Here is a 17,216-nt window from a genome sequence, read left to right on the forward strand (position 1 = left end):
GTATAGGCTTACTAGATTGATATGACCCCCTTTATTTTAGAAAGGTCAAAGCACGCCTTTTAACATCAGATAACATGTGGGTCTCCTCCTTCAATGTAGTCATCAACAGGTGTGTCAAAACCATCTCTGGGGACACCCAATGGATATCCTTAATCACACATACATTCAGGTATCTGACATATAAAAAAAAAAAAAAAAGCAAGAAGCTCCTCATAGCGTAAACTGTTTAAAACTGTTCTTTTATTAAAAGGTGAAAAAGACTCACATTTATGAAGAAAAAAGCGCTCGTAAAAAAAACAAAACCCAGAGTAACAGCAAAATGGCTTCCCGCTAACTTCTGTTTTGCGCAATGACATCACAGCAGGCTCCGCACTACACTGTTGTAGCTGACGTCTTCCGGGGTACCTGCTGTGACATCATTGCACAAACCGTAAGTTAGTGGGAGGCCATTTTGCGTTTACTCTGAAGTTTATTTACTAGCGCTTTTTATCTTCATAAATGTGAGTGTTTTTTCACCTTTTAATAAAACAAGTTTTAACCGTTGTACACTATGAGGAGCTTCTTGCTTTGTCTATATGTCAAATATATGGATGCATATGTGATTGAAGAGATCCGTTGGGTGTCCCCTGAGATGGTTTTGGCACCTGTTGATGACTACATTGAATGAGACCAGCTTGTTGTCTGATGTTGTAAGCCAGTTTTTACCTTTCTGTAATAAAGAGGGTCATAATGATCTGGTAAGCCTTTACAGTGTTACCTGGTGGAGGAATTTAAGAGTGGATGTTGTCAAAAAATTTTCTGATGTATACACTTGCTGCACATCTTTTTTTTTTTGGGGGGGGGGGGGGGGGACTCATTTACTACTTTCCTATTAAACTCTGCACTTTTTATGTTCGAGAGTTAGCGCAACATTTTTTGTATTAATAAAACCACCTGCCTGGTCTCTACCTTACAAAATGTAGCCTACAAACGTCACCAATATAATGTGCATGTTAACATGGTTGGTGGGGTTCTCTTTATATTGTCCATTTATGAAGTATTAATCATTTGTTCTAGGCCCATTTTTAATCTTTTGAGTTATTTTTCCACAAATAAATTACACTCTTATGTTGATTTATTTTTCTAATGGCTACTGGATGTCCTTTTCAAACTGAGACCTAGTGCAAATGATTAAAAGGATTGCAAAAGGAAACATTGCACAGAGCAGCCCCGATCCTCCTCTTCTTTGGCCCCCCGCCGGCGCTCTGTGCTCCTCCTTCTTGCCGAGTGCCCCCATAGCAAGCAGCTTGCTGTGGGGGCACTTGTGCATGCTAATTTCCAAACTGGCTCTCTGCATCCACAAGACACAGGGAGCATGGCTGAACCCTGCCCCGTCTCATTGGCTGTGATTAACAGCAGTGGGAGGCCAATGGCTCCTGCATCTAAGCCAATTAGGAGGGAGAGACCCAACAGAGCCTTGTGCACATCACTGGATCCAGATCAGGCTTAAGTATTAGGAGGGGCTGTACACTGAAGGTTTTTTACCTTCATGTATAGAATGTATAATGGTAAAAAAACTTTCAGCCTTTACAACCACTTTAACTGCTGCCCACTTAAGCACAACAACATTTTTTTCTGTGAATGAATTGCATTATAAGGTTGATTTCTAGATTTTAAAATGGCTCTGCTCAAACTGTGGCCGAGACAAACTTGCCTAGCCTGTCCACTTAAAACTGCAGCACACTTAAGCTTCTTGCATAGTTTGCAACGAGTCTACACAATTTTTGTGGTTCTTTTCTTGGAATTAACACAATCTATATTTGATTCTTTGATTTAAAGCAGCCTGCTGAAAATTGTCTGATTCCCTGTGTATGTATTTTTTTGATTTTACAGTAAATATAATGCAGTGCTTCCACAATAGTAAAACAATATCAACAAACACAAAAACTAATTGTGCAAAACTAATAAAAGTCCAAGTTACTCTAACTTGTCTAGTGAAGTCCAAAAATAACACCTGTGTGCTTCAGCACAATTGTGTAGCAGTGATCTCTATGTGCAAGCCCATTACCAACAATTAGTAGGTCTACCAGAGTAAAAACTTCACATACAGGGGTATATGGCATTCAACATGTATTTGCCTGAGGCTGCATTAAGATTGTTCTGCTCTTTTACAAGCCAGAACACAAATGGAGGAATAGCATCTAAGTGGATCCCACAAGCACACATTTAAACAAATAAATGTTGATATTGGCTACACTATGAGAGTTTTCGATTTCCCCTTATGATGTGAATTATATTTGGGGATGTCTAATACAGAGGAGAGGATCAAGGGTGTTGTAGCCAAAATATGCTGGTGCTTATGAGATCCACTTGTTAGACGCTATTACTTCATCTGTGTCCCAGCTGGTAAACGAAGAGGAGAAGTACCTTAAAGCAGCCCCGGGCTATTACATGCTCAGTGCAATATACCTCTGTACGTGACATTTTTACTCTGGTAAGCCATCTGATTGTTGGTGATGGACTTGCTGAATCCCAGCTGCTGATATCTACTGTATTTTCAGTGAAAAAAAAATAAGAATACAATTTTGTTTACTTTAAGTTGAGTTCCAGTCTGTAAAGAAAAAAAATGAAAGTCAGCAAATACTGTAGCTGCTGCATTTTAATATAAGGACACTTACTTGTCCAGGGATCCCAGAACATTGGCACCCCTAGCCAATTCAATTATCAGCTTCAAGTGCAGGCTCCGGCATCTGTAGCTCTCTGCACAGCCTGTTTCCTACTGCGCATGCGCGAGTTGCACTGCACTTTATAAATGGTCCTTATAAATGGTCCCGCCATCATCTGGGAGCTCTGTGTCTCCCACAAGGCAGCAGGGGGAAGGAGGCGGGACCAGAAATGTCTTAGATTGCGGAGCAGCGACCTTACCTGGAAGTGGGAGCGGGTACCTATTAAAACCAGGTACCCGCTCCTCCCAAAAAGTGCCAAATGTGGCAGTGGAGGGGGAGGTGGGTGCGAACAAGCAGAGCTTTCCCTTTTGGGTAGAGATCCATTTTAATTACAAACTCACCTGATTGATCCCTTTGAAAGTACAGCATTCTATATGTTGTCTCAAACAATGCACATGTAGATACTCCTCCAATTCCTCCAAAACTGAACACCCTCAACCCAGGTTATTAAAATGCAGCTTCTCAGTCACAATTTCACCCCATTACAGTGAAGGCCACCTCTGGCATAGAACATGCAGCAGATGAGGCACAAATGTGGCACTGATGAGCATGAGTGAGGACTGATGAGCATGAGTGAGGACTGATGTGGCACAGGTAAGGCACTGATGAGGCACTGATGAGGCACAGGTGAGGCACGGATGGGCATGTACAAGGCACAGATCAGGTATAGATGGGCACAGAAGTGGCATGGATGCAGCACAGATGAGGTATGGATGGGCATGGATGAGTACTGATGTGGCATGAATGAGGGATGGATGAGGCACAGATGAGGGATGGATGGGGCATGAACACACACTGATGTAGCATGGATGGAGCACAGAGGAGTTATGGATGGGCATGAATGAGCACAGGAGGAGGCATGGATGAGCACAGGAGGAAGCATGGATGAGCACAGGAGGAGGCACAGATGAGCACAGAAGGAGGCACAGATGAGCACAGAAGGAGGCACAGATGAGCACAGTAGGAGGCAGGGATGAGAAATGGATAGGCTCGGATGAGTATGGATTAAGCACGGACGAGGCATGGATGAGGCGTGGATGAACACTGATGTGGCATGGATGCAGCACAGCAGAGGTATGGACAAGGTATGGATGGGTATGGATGAGCACTGATGAGGCACGGACGAGGGATGGATGGGCATGGACAAGGGATGGAAGGGCATGGACGAGGTATGGATGGGCACAGATGAGCACAGACAAGGCACAGGTGAGCAGGGATGAAGCACGGATAAGAAGGGATGAGGCACGGATAAGAAGGGATGAGGCACGGATAAGAAGGGATGAGGCACGGATAAGAAGGGATGAGGCATGGATAAGAAGGGATGAGGCATGGATAAGAACGGATGAGGCACGGATAAGAACGGATGAGGCACGGATAAGAATGGATGAGGCACGGATAAGAACGGATGAGGCACGGATAAGCATTGATGGAGGCACGGATAAGCATTGATGAGGCACGAATAAGCACTGATGAGGTATGAATAAGCACTGATGAGGCAAGGATAAGCACTGCTGATGCACGAATAAGCACTGATGAGGCACGGATAAGCACTGATGAGGCACGGATAAGCACTGATGAGGCACGGATAAGCACTGATGAGGCACGGATAAGCACTGATGAGGCACGGATGAGCACAGATATGGGCGGGCACAGATGAGCATGGGCGGACACAGATGAGCATGGGCGGGCACAGATGAGCATGGGCGGGCACAGATGAGCATGGGCGGGCACAGATGTTGCATGAATGAGGTAGGAATGGGCACGGATGTGGCATGGATGCCAGAACTAGCCAACCATGCTATAGCTAAGGCCCGAGTGGCAAGTGGTACTTAAATGGCTGGTACATTTACCACTGCTGATATGCTGCAGGCAGCAGAGGCCCACACTGCAGATATCTTCTGATTTGATGCCTATTTAAGTACTTGGGTTCTATCCTGATGCTAGCCAATTTCTACCAGAAGGGTCCGAAAAATATTCAGGTCTTAAATGTAAACATTTTTGGAACAATTTGGGGATATGGGGACATGGGGATGGGAGTGGGAATTTAGCCCCAATTAACTTCAATAGGGTTAGGTATAAAATAAACATTTTCCAGAATTTACAATAAACGGTCCAAAAATGTAACCCCACACACATACACGCAACATCACCTTCTAATCACCACACAAAGCAGAGCATGGCCTTCAGTGGCCAAAAGGAGGTGGTGTTTTTCCCACATCCAAGGTCAAACCTTCACTGGTTCTCAAGGCCATCTTTTACACCATGTTAAATCCATATTTAGGGTGTAATATGTAATATGGTTCCAAGTGGACCACTCCACCCCCAGAACGCCCCTTCCCCCTCTGATAGCCCTAGGATATTACAAATAAAATGTTACCTGAAAAACTCCATGAAGGAAAACCCATAGCCATGTTGTTCTGCTATTCCAGCACATACAACGTTTGCTGATGCCCCGATCAATGTTCCATTTCCTATATAGAAAAAAAAAGCACAAGAATATACATTAAGAGTACTTCTGTTTTTATATGCAGAAGGACATTTTTTTTTCCCCAGAGGTACAGTATCCATTGTTGCAAGGTACAAAATATGCATGATGTGATTGTCAATAGGCATCAATAAAAAAAAATAAATTAGCAGAAGTTCAAACATGTTCCCACAAAAAAAATATATATTTTTGCTTTTCTCTAATGTTCAGTTGGAGACATTTTCCATCGCTTACTGTCTGACACAGGCAATGATAACAAGGTGTGAAGACATATAACTGAACTGAGAGAATGGGGAAGTCACAATGTACACAGTGCCACCTTTATTTTCCCCAAAATACGTTGGTAACAGAAAAATCTGATCTAAACTAAGTCTGTAAGACAGGTTTACAGTGAGAAAATAAAAGTCCAGTTAGGGCCCTTTCATGCTGATGGACCGATTGGGTCCGCTTGTCAGTTTTTTGGACCATCCATTGCTCTGTACAGAGTGGCGGATGTCAGCAAACATGTGTCTGCTGACAACTGCCTACATCCGATCCTGTCCACGAAAAACAGACAGATGGGGATCCATTCCCCAGCCATCCGGCAGGTCGGATGACAGTCAACTGGCAAGGACAGGCAGTCTGTTTCTTGCCAACAGCCCCATAGAAAACAACTGGTTGCGTCCGTGTATGCTCTGCATTAGTGGAGCAGACACGGACCTGTCATCCACCTGCTGAGTGAACGGATCTGCTGGTGGACTCTGGCAGTGTGAAAGAAGCCTAAAACACATTTACATAACTTAGATCTTTTGGATAGCATGCAGGTGGGGAATAAAACTCCAGCAATTAGAGTCTGCAAAGCCTCCTAATGCAGTGTTATTGTAAATAGCCTGTCATAATAATGTATATCCATATACTCATCTGGTTTGGTCAGAACTTAGACTGAACTGTAGTACACCTCAAGCTCTCAACTCTATCCATATTCCATAGCCCCCGCTGTAGAGATAGCAACATAAAAAGCGGATATGCTTATGAATAATAAAATTATCACTTAAACAATAAGCTTCAGGAGGGTAATGGAACACCTTTGATATCTTAAGTGATTTATGCATTCTGTTGGTCTATAGTGAATCATTTCATTATATTTAATAATATGTTGGTCATTGGGTTGTGAAATGAGCTCAGAGATATAGTTATAACTGCCATTACGTTGTCCGCTGAGAATCGTAAAATACCCTCCTGCACACTCTTCAGACCTTTTTATTGGTCATATTAATTCGGTAAACTCCACCTTCAGAGACTTGAAAAGATGCACATTTGCCGCTCTGTAGTTCATGCTTACTATTGGAACTAAGGAGGAATGTGTAGTGTCTTTTATGAGAGCTAGTGACTCTGCTAGATCAGATTGGACTCATTTGTACAGAACCATAAGCATTTTTACTTTAATCTGATTTTGTTTATTATAACATAGTGAAAGTGTCTCAATATATCAGAAATAAAGAAAAAAAATGAAAAGACCAGTGATGAAATGTTTAATTTCATGACCAGCAAAAAAAGCATGTGTCAAGGTGTCAATGCAAGAGCAAAACTGAGATATAATTGACTCTCAAACACTATTTAGGAAATGCCTCAACAACCTTTTTAAATATAAACAGACTGATGGCAAATTTTAATAAATATTATTAAATGTTGAAGGTTGGAAGAATTTGGAGGTTGGGTTTAGCTTTAACTTTGTGTTTTATCTGCCTGGTTATGCTGTGTGGGAAGTATGTGTAATCACAAGATTGACTGTTATAGAATTGCAAACTCTTTGGCAGATAGAACAATATTTTAAAAGTCCTATACATTGTTTTCTCAGAGTTTTACTTAAAGTGGAAGTAAACTCCCCCATCGTTTTCAGCCAAGGAAGCTGCCATCTTTGCCTCTGTTTAATCTTCAACTGCTATGGTGCTGCACATGTGATTCGTTACGACACCAGCCATTGGATGGTTTGATAGTTTGGCTGAGAGCACAGCCAATGTGCAGTTAGCATTCCCGGCATGCCTTTTTTTTTTTTAACTGTTTAAATCGATGGGGTTACTTCCAATTTAAGCACTTCAGCCCCAGAAGCATTTACCCCGTTCCTGACCAGAGCATTTTTTGCCATTCAGCACTGCATCGTTTTAGCTGACAATTGCAGGGTCATGCAACATTGTAACCAAACAAAATTGGAGTCCTTTTTTCCCCACAAATAGAGCTTTCTTTTGGTGGTATTTAATCAACTCTCTGGTTTTTATTTTTTTTGCTATAAACAAAAAAAGGCAGACAATTAAAAAAAAAAGCAATATCTTTTTCTTTTTACTGTGCTATAACAAATATCCCCCAAAAATATATATATAAAAAAAACAAAAACATTTCTTACACAGTTTAGGTCGATATGTATTCTTCTACATATTTTTGGTAAAAAAACAAAAACAAAATAGTGGCTAGATTTTTACGATTCTTATTTTTCTTTCTTTTTTTACTAGTAATGGTGGTGATCTGCAATTTTTATTGAGACATTATGGCTGGAAGATCGGACACTTTTGACACCATTTTAGGACCATTGACATTTATACAGTGATCAGAGCCACAAATAGCCACTGATTACTGTATAAATGACACTGGCAGGGGAGGGATTAAACACTAGGGGGCAATCAAGAGGTTTAATGTGTTCCCTCAGTGTGTTCTAACTGTAGGGGGATGGGCTAACTAGCACATGACAGTGATCACTTCACCCGATGACAGGGAGCAGTAAATCCCTGAACAGGGAAATGCCTTGTTTACATAGGAATCTACCGTTCTGCCTCTCCTCAATTGCAGGCCGCTGGCAAACAGAGTCCCGGGGACCTGCGAGCACATGCCCACTAGGCAGCAAATTCAAAGGGACGTACAGGTACACACTTTTGCCTGCCCGTGCCATTCTGCTGACGTAAATCAGCATTCGACAGTCCACAAGCTGTTAAATGATTCATATACTATGAAATATACAGTATATAATGTTGAAAAACCAGTGTTAATTTGCAGGTCACCAATCAAAAAGATTTAAAAAAAAGTGGTCCCAAAATAAAGAAAAATCATCAAGAGGAAACACATTTTATTTATTTATCTAAAAAACACATAAAAAAATGCCATGGTGTGACACTCCTTTACCTTTACTGCAGATTTTGTTATGTGCTATGACTTTAACTCCGCACAAAAGAAAACGTTATACATTTCCAAAATACCGCCCCTGGCACCCCTTGTGATGAAACGCATTGGACGAAGCATTGCAGCCACCCAAACACTTTTACAGGGGGCAGAAGGGAGTCCCCCACCACCTTTACAGATTTCTCCCATTCCAGTAAAAAGCCCAGGACTGAAGTAGGTGGTTGGGTCGGCATACTATAGAGATGAGAGGAGGAACTTCCATTGCCCAATTGTCTCTATGGTATGTGGAAGTGAGGATTTTGTCAACCTGCTAATGGTTTGCGGTTTACAAGCAGTTACTGGCTTACAATATATCTGATCAAACCAGTCTCCATTTGATCAGATGCTTTTGAGAAAAGATGTCTCAGTAAAGAGGACCTGTCACTACCCCATGCAATCACAAGGTTGTTGTTCATACCATGTGATAGTAATAAAGTAGACTTAAAAAAAATTCAACATAAATGAGAAAATGTAAAAAAATTTAAGTGCCTCATCCTCTGCATGCTCACGCAAAAATGTTAACTCATACGTAGGTCCTGAATGCACATGTAAAGGGTGATCACACCACACATGAGATATTGCCACGAATGTCAAAGCAAGAGCAATAATTCTAGCACCAGATCTGTTAAACTCTAAACTGGTAACCTGTGAAAGGCTTTTACAGCCTCACTTATAAATATTGTGTTTTTGTTTTTTTTTAGTTACACTAGTTTGCTACCATTTCATGGGCATCCCCGACTTTAAAGCATAACATGTTGGGTATCTTTTTAAAATATTGTAACCAACATTGTTTTCTCCAGGGCTTTTGCTTTCAGAAAATATAAAATGTTTGGACGTTTTAACCACTTGCCGACCGCCGCACGACGATATACGTCGACAGAATGGCACGGGCAGGCATATGGGCGTATATATACGTCCCTGCCTTCCCGCGGGTGGGGGGCCCGATCGGGCCCCCCCCGGTGCCTGCGGCGGTCGGTATTCGTTCGGGAGCGATCCGGGATGAGGGGGCGGCCATTCATTCATGGCCACCCCCTCGCGATCGCTCCCGACGAATAGAAATGCTCCGTGACATCACTTCCTCTCCTGTAATGTAAACACAGGAGAGGAAGTGATGTAATCTCTCCTCCATGTCGGTATTTTTCGTTCCGACACCGAGGAGAGAGGATCGGTGAGTTGCACCAACACGACACTACACAGTAGAACATGCCAGGCACACTCACACCCCCCCGATCACCCCCCCAATTACCCCTGCCCCCCAGTCACAGTGACACCAATGTCATTTTTTTAAATTTTTTTTGCATTGGTGTCATTTGTGACTGTAATAACTGTTAGGGCAGTTAGGGTTAGCCCCCTTTAGTTCTAATGTACCCCCCTAACCCCCCCAATAAAGGTTTAACCCCGTGATCACCCCCCGTCGCCAGTGTCACTAAGGCTGGGTTCACATTGCAGCGGTTTATGAGAACGAATGTGATTCGCACCGCACTGCAGTGCAAATCACATCCGATCTCTGTGCGATTCGAGTTCAGCCATACAGATAGTATGGCTGAATTTGCGTCGCACCTGCCGCAAATTCGCACGGGACCCTTTTTTTGGTCCGCAGCAGAATCGGATCGCATGGGTGTTCACACCATGCGATCCGAGTTTGCAGATCGCACTGCGATATGCGAACTGATCTGGGGGTGTCATTAACATTTCACTGACACTCCCAGCAGTTCGCATAGGGCAGTGTGAACTGCCGCCGGGAGGAATGCGATGCGGGAACCCGCCGCGGTTTCGTGGCGTTCCCGCATCGCTCCAGTGTGAACCCAGCCTAATAAACGATCATTTTTCTGATCGCTGTATTAGTGTCACAGGTGACGCTAGTTAGGCAGGTAGGTATTTAGGTTCGCCGCAGCTTTTTATAGCGCCAGGGACCCCCATATACTACCGCATAAAGCCCCCTGATTGCCCCCTAGTTAACCCTTTCACCAGTGATCACCATAGAACTGTTACAGGTGACGCTGGTTGGTTAGTTTTTTTTTATAGTTTCAGGGCACCCGCCATTTATTACCTAATAAAGGTTTAACCCCCCAGTCACAGTGACACCAATGTCATTTTTTTAAATTTTTTTTGCATTGGTGTCATTTGTGACTGTAATAACTGTTAGGGCAGTTAGGGTTAGCCCCCTTTAGTTCTAAGGTACCCCCCTAACCCCCCCAATAAAGGTTTAACCCCGTGATCACCCCTCGTCGCCAGTGTCACTAAGGCTGGGTTCACATTGCAGCGGTTTATGAGAACGGATGTGATTCGCACCGCACTGCAGTGCAAATCACATCCGATCTCTGTGCGATTCGAGTTCAGCCATACAGATAGTATGGCTGAATTCCCGCCACACCTGCCGCAAATTCGCACGGGACCCTTTTTTTCGTCCGCAGCAGAATCGGATCGCATGGGTGTTCACACCATGCGATCCGAGTTTGCAGATCGCACTGCGATATGCGAACTGATCTGGGGGTGTCATTAACATTTCACTGACACTCCCAGCAGTTCGCATAGGGCAGTGTGAACTGCCGCCGGGAGGCATGCGATGCGGGAACCCGCCGCAGATTCGTGGCGTTCCCGCATCGCTCCAGTGTGAACCCAGCCTAATAAGCGATCGTTTTTCTGATCGCTGTATTAGTGTCACAGGTGACGCTAGTTAGGCAGGTATTTAGGTTCGCCGCAGCTTTTTATAGCGCCAGGGACCCCCATATACTACCGCATAAAGCCCCCTGATTGCCCCCTAGTTAACCCTTTCACCAGTGATCACCATATAACTGTTACAGGTGACGCTGGTTGGTTAGTTATTTTTTTATAGTTTCAGGGCACCCGCCATTTATTACCTAGTCTCACTAGTGTACCCCTAAATTTAGGGGTGTCTACTTTCCAAAATGGGGTCATTTGGGGGGGGGGGTTTGTGCCATCTTGGCATTTTATGGCCTTCAAAACTGTAACGCCCTTAGAAAGCCTGAAGGCGGTGCTTGGTTTTCGGGGCCCCGTACGCGGCTAGGCTCCCAAAAAGTCCCACATATGTGGTATCCCCGTACTCAGGAGAAGCAGCAGAATTTATTTTGGGGTGTCATTTCACATATGCCCATGGCATGCGTGAGCAATATATCATTTAGTGACAACTTTGTGAAAAAAAAAAAAAAAAAAAGTTTGTAATTTTCCTGCAACTTGTGGCAAAATATAAAATATTCCATGGACTCAACATGCCTCTCAGCAAATAGCTTGGGGTGTCTACTTTCTAAAATGGGGTCATTTGTGGGGGTTTTGTGCCATCTTGGCATTTTATGGCCTTCAAAACTGTAATAGGTAGCGAGGAGTGAAGTCAAATATTTACGCCCTTAGAAAACCTGAAGGCGGTTCTTGGCTTTCGGGGCCCCGTACGCGGCTAGGCTCCCAAAAAATCCCACACCTGTGGTATCCCCGTACTCAGGAGAAGCAGCAGAATTTATTTTGGGGTGTCATTTCACATATGTCCATAGCATGTGTGAGCAATATATCATTTAATGACAACTTTTTGTCATTATTCAATCGCTTTAGGCAAAAAAATAAAATATTCAATGGGCTCAACATGCCACTTATCAATTTCCTTAGGGGGTCTACTTTCCAAAATGGGGTCATTTGGGGGGGTTTTGTACTGCCCTGCCATTTTAGCACCTCAAGAAATGAGATAGGCAGTCGTAAACTAAAAGCTGCGTAAATTCCAGAAAACGTACCTTAGTTTGTAGATGTGACAACTTTTGCGCAAACCAATAAATATACAGTTATTGACTTTTTTTTTTACCAAAGACATGTGGCTGAATACATTTTGGCCTAAATGTATGACTAAAATTGAGTTTATTGGATTTTTCTAATAACAAAAAGTAGAAAATATCATTTTTTTTTCAAAATTTGCGGTCTTTTTACGTTTATATCGCAAAAAATAAAAATCGCAGAGGCAATCAAATACCATCAAAAGAAAGCTCTATTTGTGGGAAGAAAAGGACGCAAATTTTGTTTGGGTACAACATTGCATGACCGCGCAATTACCAGTTAAAGCAGCGCAGTGCCAAATTGTAAAAAGACCTCTGGTCATTGACCAGCAAAATGGTCTGGTCTGAAAGTGGTTAAGCAGTTATGTAGTAAAAAAAAAAATATATATATACATATTTTTACATGCAAGAAGAATTGGCTTGGGGAGCAAGTGGTTCATTTATATTTCATCACAGGTATTTATTGCCACTGTGTGTATATGTTTTGGATATATACAGAGTTTTCTTGCATGCCAATTTAAAGGCATAGTAAAAAAAATTGGCATTATTTAAGGGAAAATGTCACTGTATGGCATTCTTTAATGTGGTTTTGTCACAACTGTATACTTAAAGGGGCAGAACAACATTTTTTATCATATCGATTAACAATTATTGTTCTTTTTTTTGCATGTAATGAAGATTTTCACATGGTTAAATGCCTCTACTGTATTTAACATGTTTGAAATAGGGATGAGCCGAAAACCCCCCCGGTTCGCACCAGAACATGCGAACAGGCAAAAAAATTGTATGAATAAGCGAACACCGTCAAAGTCTATGGGACACAAACATGAAAAATCGTAAGTGCTCATTTTAAAGGCTTATAGGGATTTTTATTTGCAAAAAATTGTTAACACGGTCTCTCAATGTAGGGTTAGAGGGTTTAGGTAGGAAAGTCCAGGTAGTCATCTATAACTTTTTTTTTTTTACTTTTTTTTATTTATTTTTTTTCTTTGAATATTAACATACACATAAATTACAAATCAGAGTATCAAAACATTTTTACAGAGGGAGAAATACAAATAAAAAGCATCTGCTCGGGCAATTTCCTTAATCATAACAAAATAAGTCTATGGACTGCTTGTTCCCTGCCTTACATACATTAATGTTGCCTTCCTTCCTCCCTTACCCTATATTCCCCACTCCCCCATCATCTCACATCCCCCCTCCCCCCACTACTCCAATATTCTATACCTTTACTTTATACCTAATTTTCCTCTCATCTTTCCCCCCGCTTCTCTGGATTTATCCATATAATGCTAATACATTTATGGGGGGAGGCGAGAGGAAGTAGCCTACAATGGAGAAAGTGGAGAAAAATTGAGAAAAAAAAAAAAAAAAGAGGAAGGAAAAAAAAAAAGAAGAGGAAAGGAGGGAAAAAAATAAAGATTTCAAATGGATTTCAAATAGAAAAAGGGGAGTTTAATAATTATAGCTAATGCTGATGCCTCTTCTCAACCTAAAAGGGGGATCCCAGTTTCCCCAACCAAGGTCCCCACATTCTTGTAAACTTATTATTGTTATCCTGTTTAATATAAAACACCCTCTCGTTACCGATTGTTGATTTTATATTCACCAACCAGGTTTCGACTAGCAGGGGTGAATGCGACTGCCACTGTTGAGCAATTAACTTTCTTGCTTGGAATAAACATCTTAAAACCAGTTCAAGAGTATCTCTCGAGATATTGCAACCCTCGAACAAGCCCAAGAGGCAAGACTTGATCTTAAAAGTTTTATTAATCTCATTTATAATATTTGTCCAATATCTAAATAACTTTGGGCACCTCCAAAGCATATGGATAAACTCTCCAGGTGACACACATCTAAGACACTGATCATTGTCTTGCAATCCCAGTCTATACATTCTCTTAGAGGTGTAATATACTCGATAGATAAATAAAGATGCAATACTCTCTGGGAGGGGGCAATAGAGGCAAGCATTCTCTGTTTGAGACCCTGATCCCATTCTATAATAGATAAAGGCCCCACATCACATTCCCATTTCTTCTTGTTCTTAATCGGGCCTCCCCGATCTACCATTCTATCCCCAAGCCTGGCATACAGTCAAGAAATTACTCCCTTAGTCAACCCTGTAGACATTATTTGTGTCAAGACAGGGGTTTGGGTTCACTGTATTGTTTGAGCCCCAATTTGGGTTTGGACTGCATGCCTGACCTGGAGATATTTATAAAACTAACTATTAGACAAGTTAAATTCCTGTTTCAGATTGGCAAATGATTTGATAACATTACCTGTAAATAATTGACACAGGCGATTAATCCCTTGATTCTCCCTAGATCTTTCAATTTTAGCTAGTTCAACTAGGTTGCTATTATCCCATAGAGGAGCTAGTTCTGATATCCCCTGGTATCCTAAAATGGCCTTCGTTCTATGCCAGAGTTTAACAATTTGGTTTATCGTTGGGCAACAAATGGCAAACGAATTTGCTTCTAGGGCCTCAGTGAGTGTACTATTGGGACACCCTATCATCATCAGTCTACCACTGGGATTGCCCCCCATTTAACATTCCTCCTCCTACTAGGTAATGTAGCTGGGACACCAAGTAATAAAGTCTAGGATGTGGAACCGCCATCCCCCCTTCCTCCAACGGTAATTGTAACGTTTGCAAGCTAATCCTGGACTGGCTTCTTTTCCAGATTAAATCTCTAAATAGAGATTCCATTCTCTTAAACCACTTCAGGCCTATCCATAATGGGCTTTATGGAGGAGGTATAAGATTTGAGGCAGCCATATCATCTTGACGAGGTTACAAAGTCCTGGGGAGGGGGAGGCGGCTCCATATGTCTACCTTTTGTTTCAACTTTTATAAGAGAGGGGCTAAATTATCACTAAGATACAAATTTACATCCCTCGCTATCCAGACGCCCAGATAATTCAATTTTTCTACCACCTTTAGGTTGGGAATATCATATGGTATATCTCTAGCTCGGGTATCTAATGGAAGTAATGACGATTTATCCCAGTTGATGACCAATCCCGACTTTTGACCGAATTCTCCAACCAGTCTTATCACAGCTTTTAACGAGGTTTGGACATCTCCTGGAAAAAACAAAACATTGTCGGCAAACAATGCTATCTTATCCTCCTCTACTCCCCTCTTAAATCCTTGTATATCCGAGTTAGCTCTAATTGCAATTGCCAATGGCTCTTTTCCAAGAGCAAAAAGTAAAGGAGACAGGGGACAACCCTCTCGTGTTCCTCGTTCTAATTGGAAGACTTCAGAATACTCATTATTAATTTTCATTTTTGCTCTTGGGTTAGTTAATAAACTTTGGACCAAACCTAAATCTTGCAAGCACTTCAAACAGATAATCCCACTCAAGGCTATCAAACGCCTTAGCTGCATTCAGGGCCAAAATGGCCCTGGAGCCACTATTATAAACTGGGATCTGGATATTCAAATAAGTTCTTTGTATATTAATATTAGTAGACCTATTCGGAGTAAATCTCGACTGATTCGAGTGAATGAGTTTATGTATACATCTGTTTAAACGTGCTGCCAATATTTTTGCCAGGATTTTTACATCCGTGCATAATAGCGAAATCGGGCGGTACAAGGAGGGATCCATAGGATCCTTTCCCTCTTTAGGGATAACTACTATATTAGCTTCCGACATCGAGAGGGGCAGAATACCTACAGACAGAGCCTGGTTCAGTGTCTTCAACAATTCTGGCAGTAAAATCTCACCATATCGTTATATTTCAATTGGTAACCCATCAGGGCCTGGTGACTTTAAATTCGACATCCCAGCCATAGTACCACGCATCTCTTCAAGGGTAATTGGGGCCTCCATAAGTAAGCATTCATCTATTGGTAGAGTTGGTATCTTTATATTTTCAAAAAAAGCAACACTTTTCCCCTCTGCACCCCCTTCCGAGATTTATATAAAGAACTATAATATTGCCTCAATATGTTTATTATCTCAATAGGGTCAGAGGAGATCTCTCCCTGTGGGGTCCTAACTGCCAGAACTTTTGAGGGGGGAGTATTTGCTCTCACCAGCAAAGACAACATACGGCCCCCTTTCTCTCCCTCACCAAAGCTAGATTGGCGCTGGAATATACGCCTGTTTTCCATTCTTCTCCTCGTAGACCCGCTATAGACTTGCTGTTTTTCTAGCAACTCTTTCTGTGTGGCCGGATTTGGATTGATAATGTACTGTTGTTCTGCCAGCATCATTGCCTTTTTAACTCCTTCCTCCCATTCCTTCGTTTTAGCCCTAGTTCTTGCCATTTGCTGTATGAGGAGCCCCCTAAGAAAGGCTTTTAAAGAGTCCCAGATCACTCCCGCTGACCCCGTATCAGTGTTAATTCTTATAAACGCTTTCAATTCAATCTTTAGTCCCTCAGTGCTGTCTATAATCTCCAGCTATGAGGGATCGATCTTCCATTCTCTTGCAAATAACTTTTCCCCAATAATAACTGTTAGCATTGAGAGGGAGTGGTCAGATAACCCCCTGGGACCATATTCTATATTACCTATCAAATCCGAAGCCTCGCTATTAACCAACACCATATCAAGTCTAGACAAAGTAAGATAGGAGGTAGAAAAACAGGAGTACACTCTTGCTGATGGATGGCGGGCCCTCCACAAGGCGCATAACCCCACTTCATGTAAAAAACGAGCCAATATACTCTCCTCCCCAACCATTGGGCTCTTTACTGATGGAAATCTATCAAGGGACCTATCCAAGACCTTGTTAAAATCCCCTATTGCTATCACTGGGGTTCCGGGGTTTATCTATTAAAAATGTTGTTAATTTATATAGGATCTCCAGTTTAAATGGAGGTGGAACATATATATTTGCTATCATATATGGTTTATTTTCAATTGAACAGTATAAGAAAATATACCGACCCTTAGAATTTATACAACTCTTATAGGAAGAGAACAAGACTTCTCTATCAATCAAAATGCTCACCCCTCTTGAATAGGATGAGAATACCGAATTGAATTGGGTCTGAAATTTCTGACTACGGAGTAGCGGGCCGTTTCACCGGTTATGC

At 42.1% G+C, this 17,216-nt stretch overlaps 1 protein-coding gene across 2 annotated transcripts in view; it reads right to left on the reverse strand.

The window, feature by feature from the left end:
- OCA2 (OCA2 melanosomal transmembrane protein) overlaps positions 1 to 17,216 on the reverse strand; it is a 561,190-nt gene that overhangs the window by 49,277 nt on the left and 494,697 nt on the right. For both annotated transcript variants that reach the window (XM_077482777.1, XM_077482778.1), the window contains one exon: positions 5,083 to 5,176. In XM_077482777.1, the coding sequence (XP_077338903.1) occupies positions 5,083 to 5,176 (94 nt within the window). The remainder of the gene's footprint in view (positions 1 to 5,082; positions 5,177 to 17,216) is intronic.

Source organism: Lithobates pipiens, unplaced genomic scaffold, assembly GCF_037356315.1.
Source record: "Lithobates pipiens isolate NorthernLeopardFrog02 unplaced genomic scaffold, aLitPip1_a1.2 Scaffold_16, whole genome shotgun sequence".
NCBI lineage: Eukaryota > Metazoa > Chordata > Amphibia > Anura > Ranidae > Lithobates > Lithobates pipiens.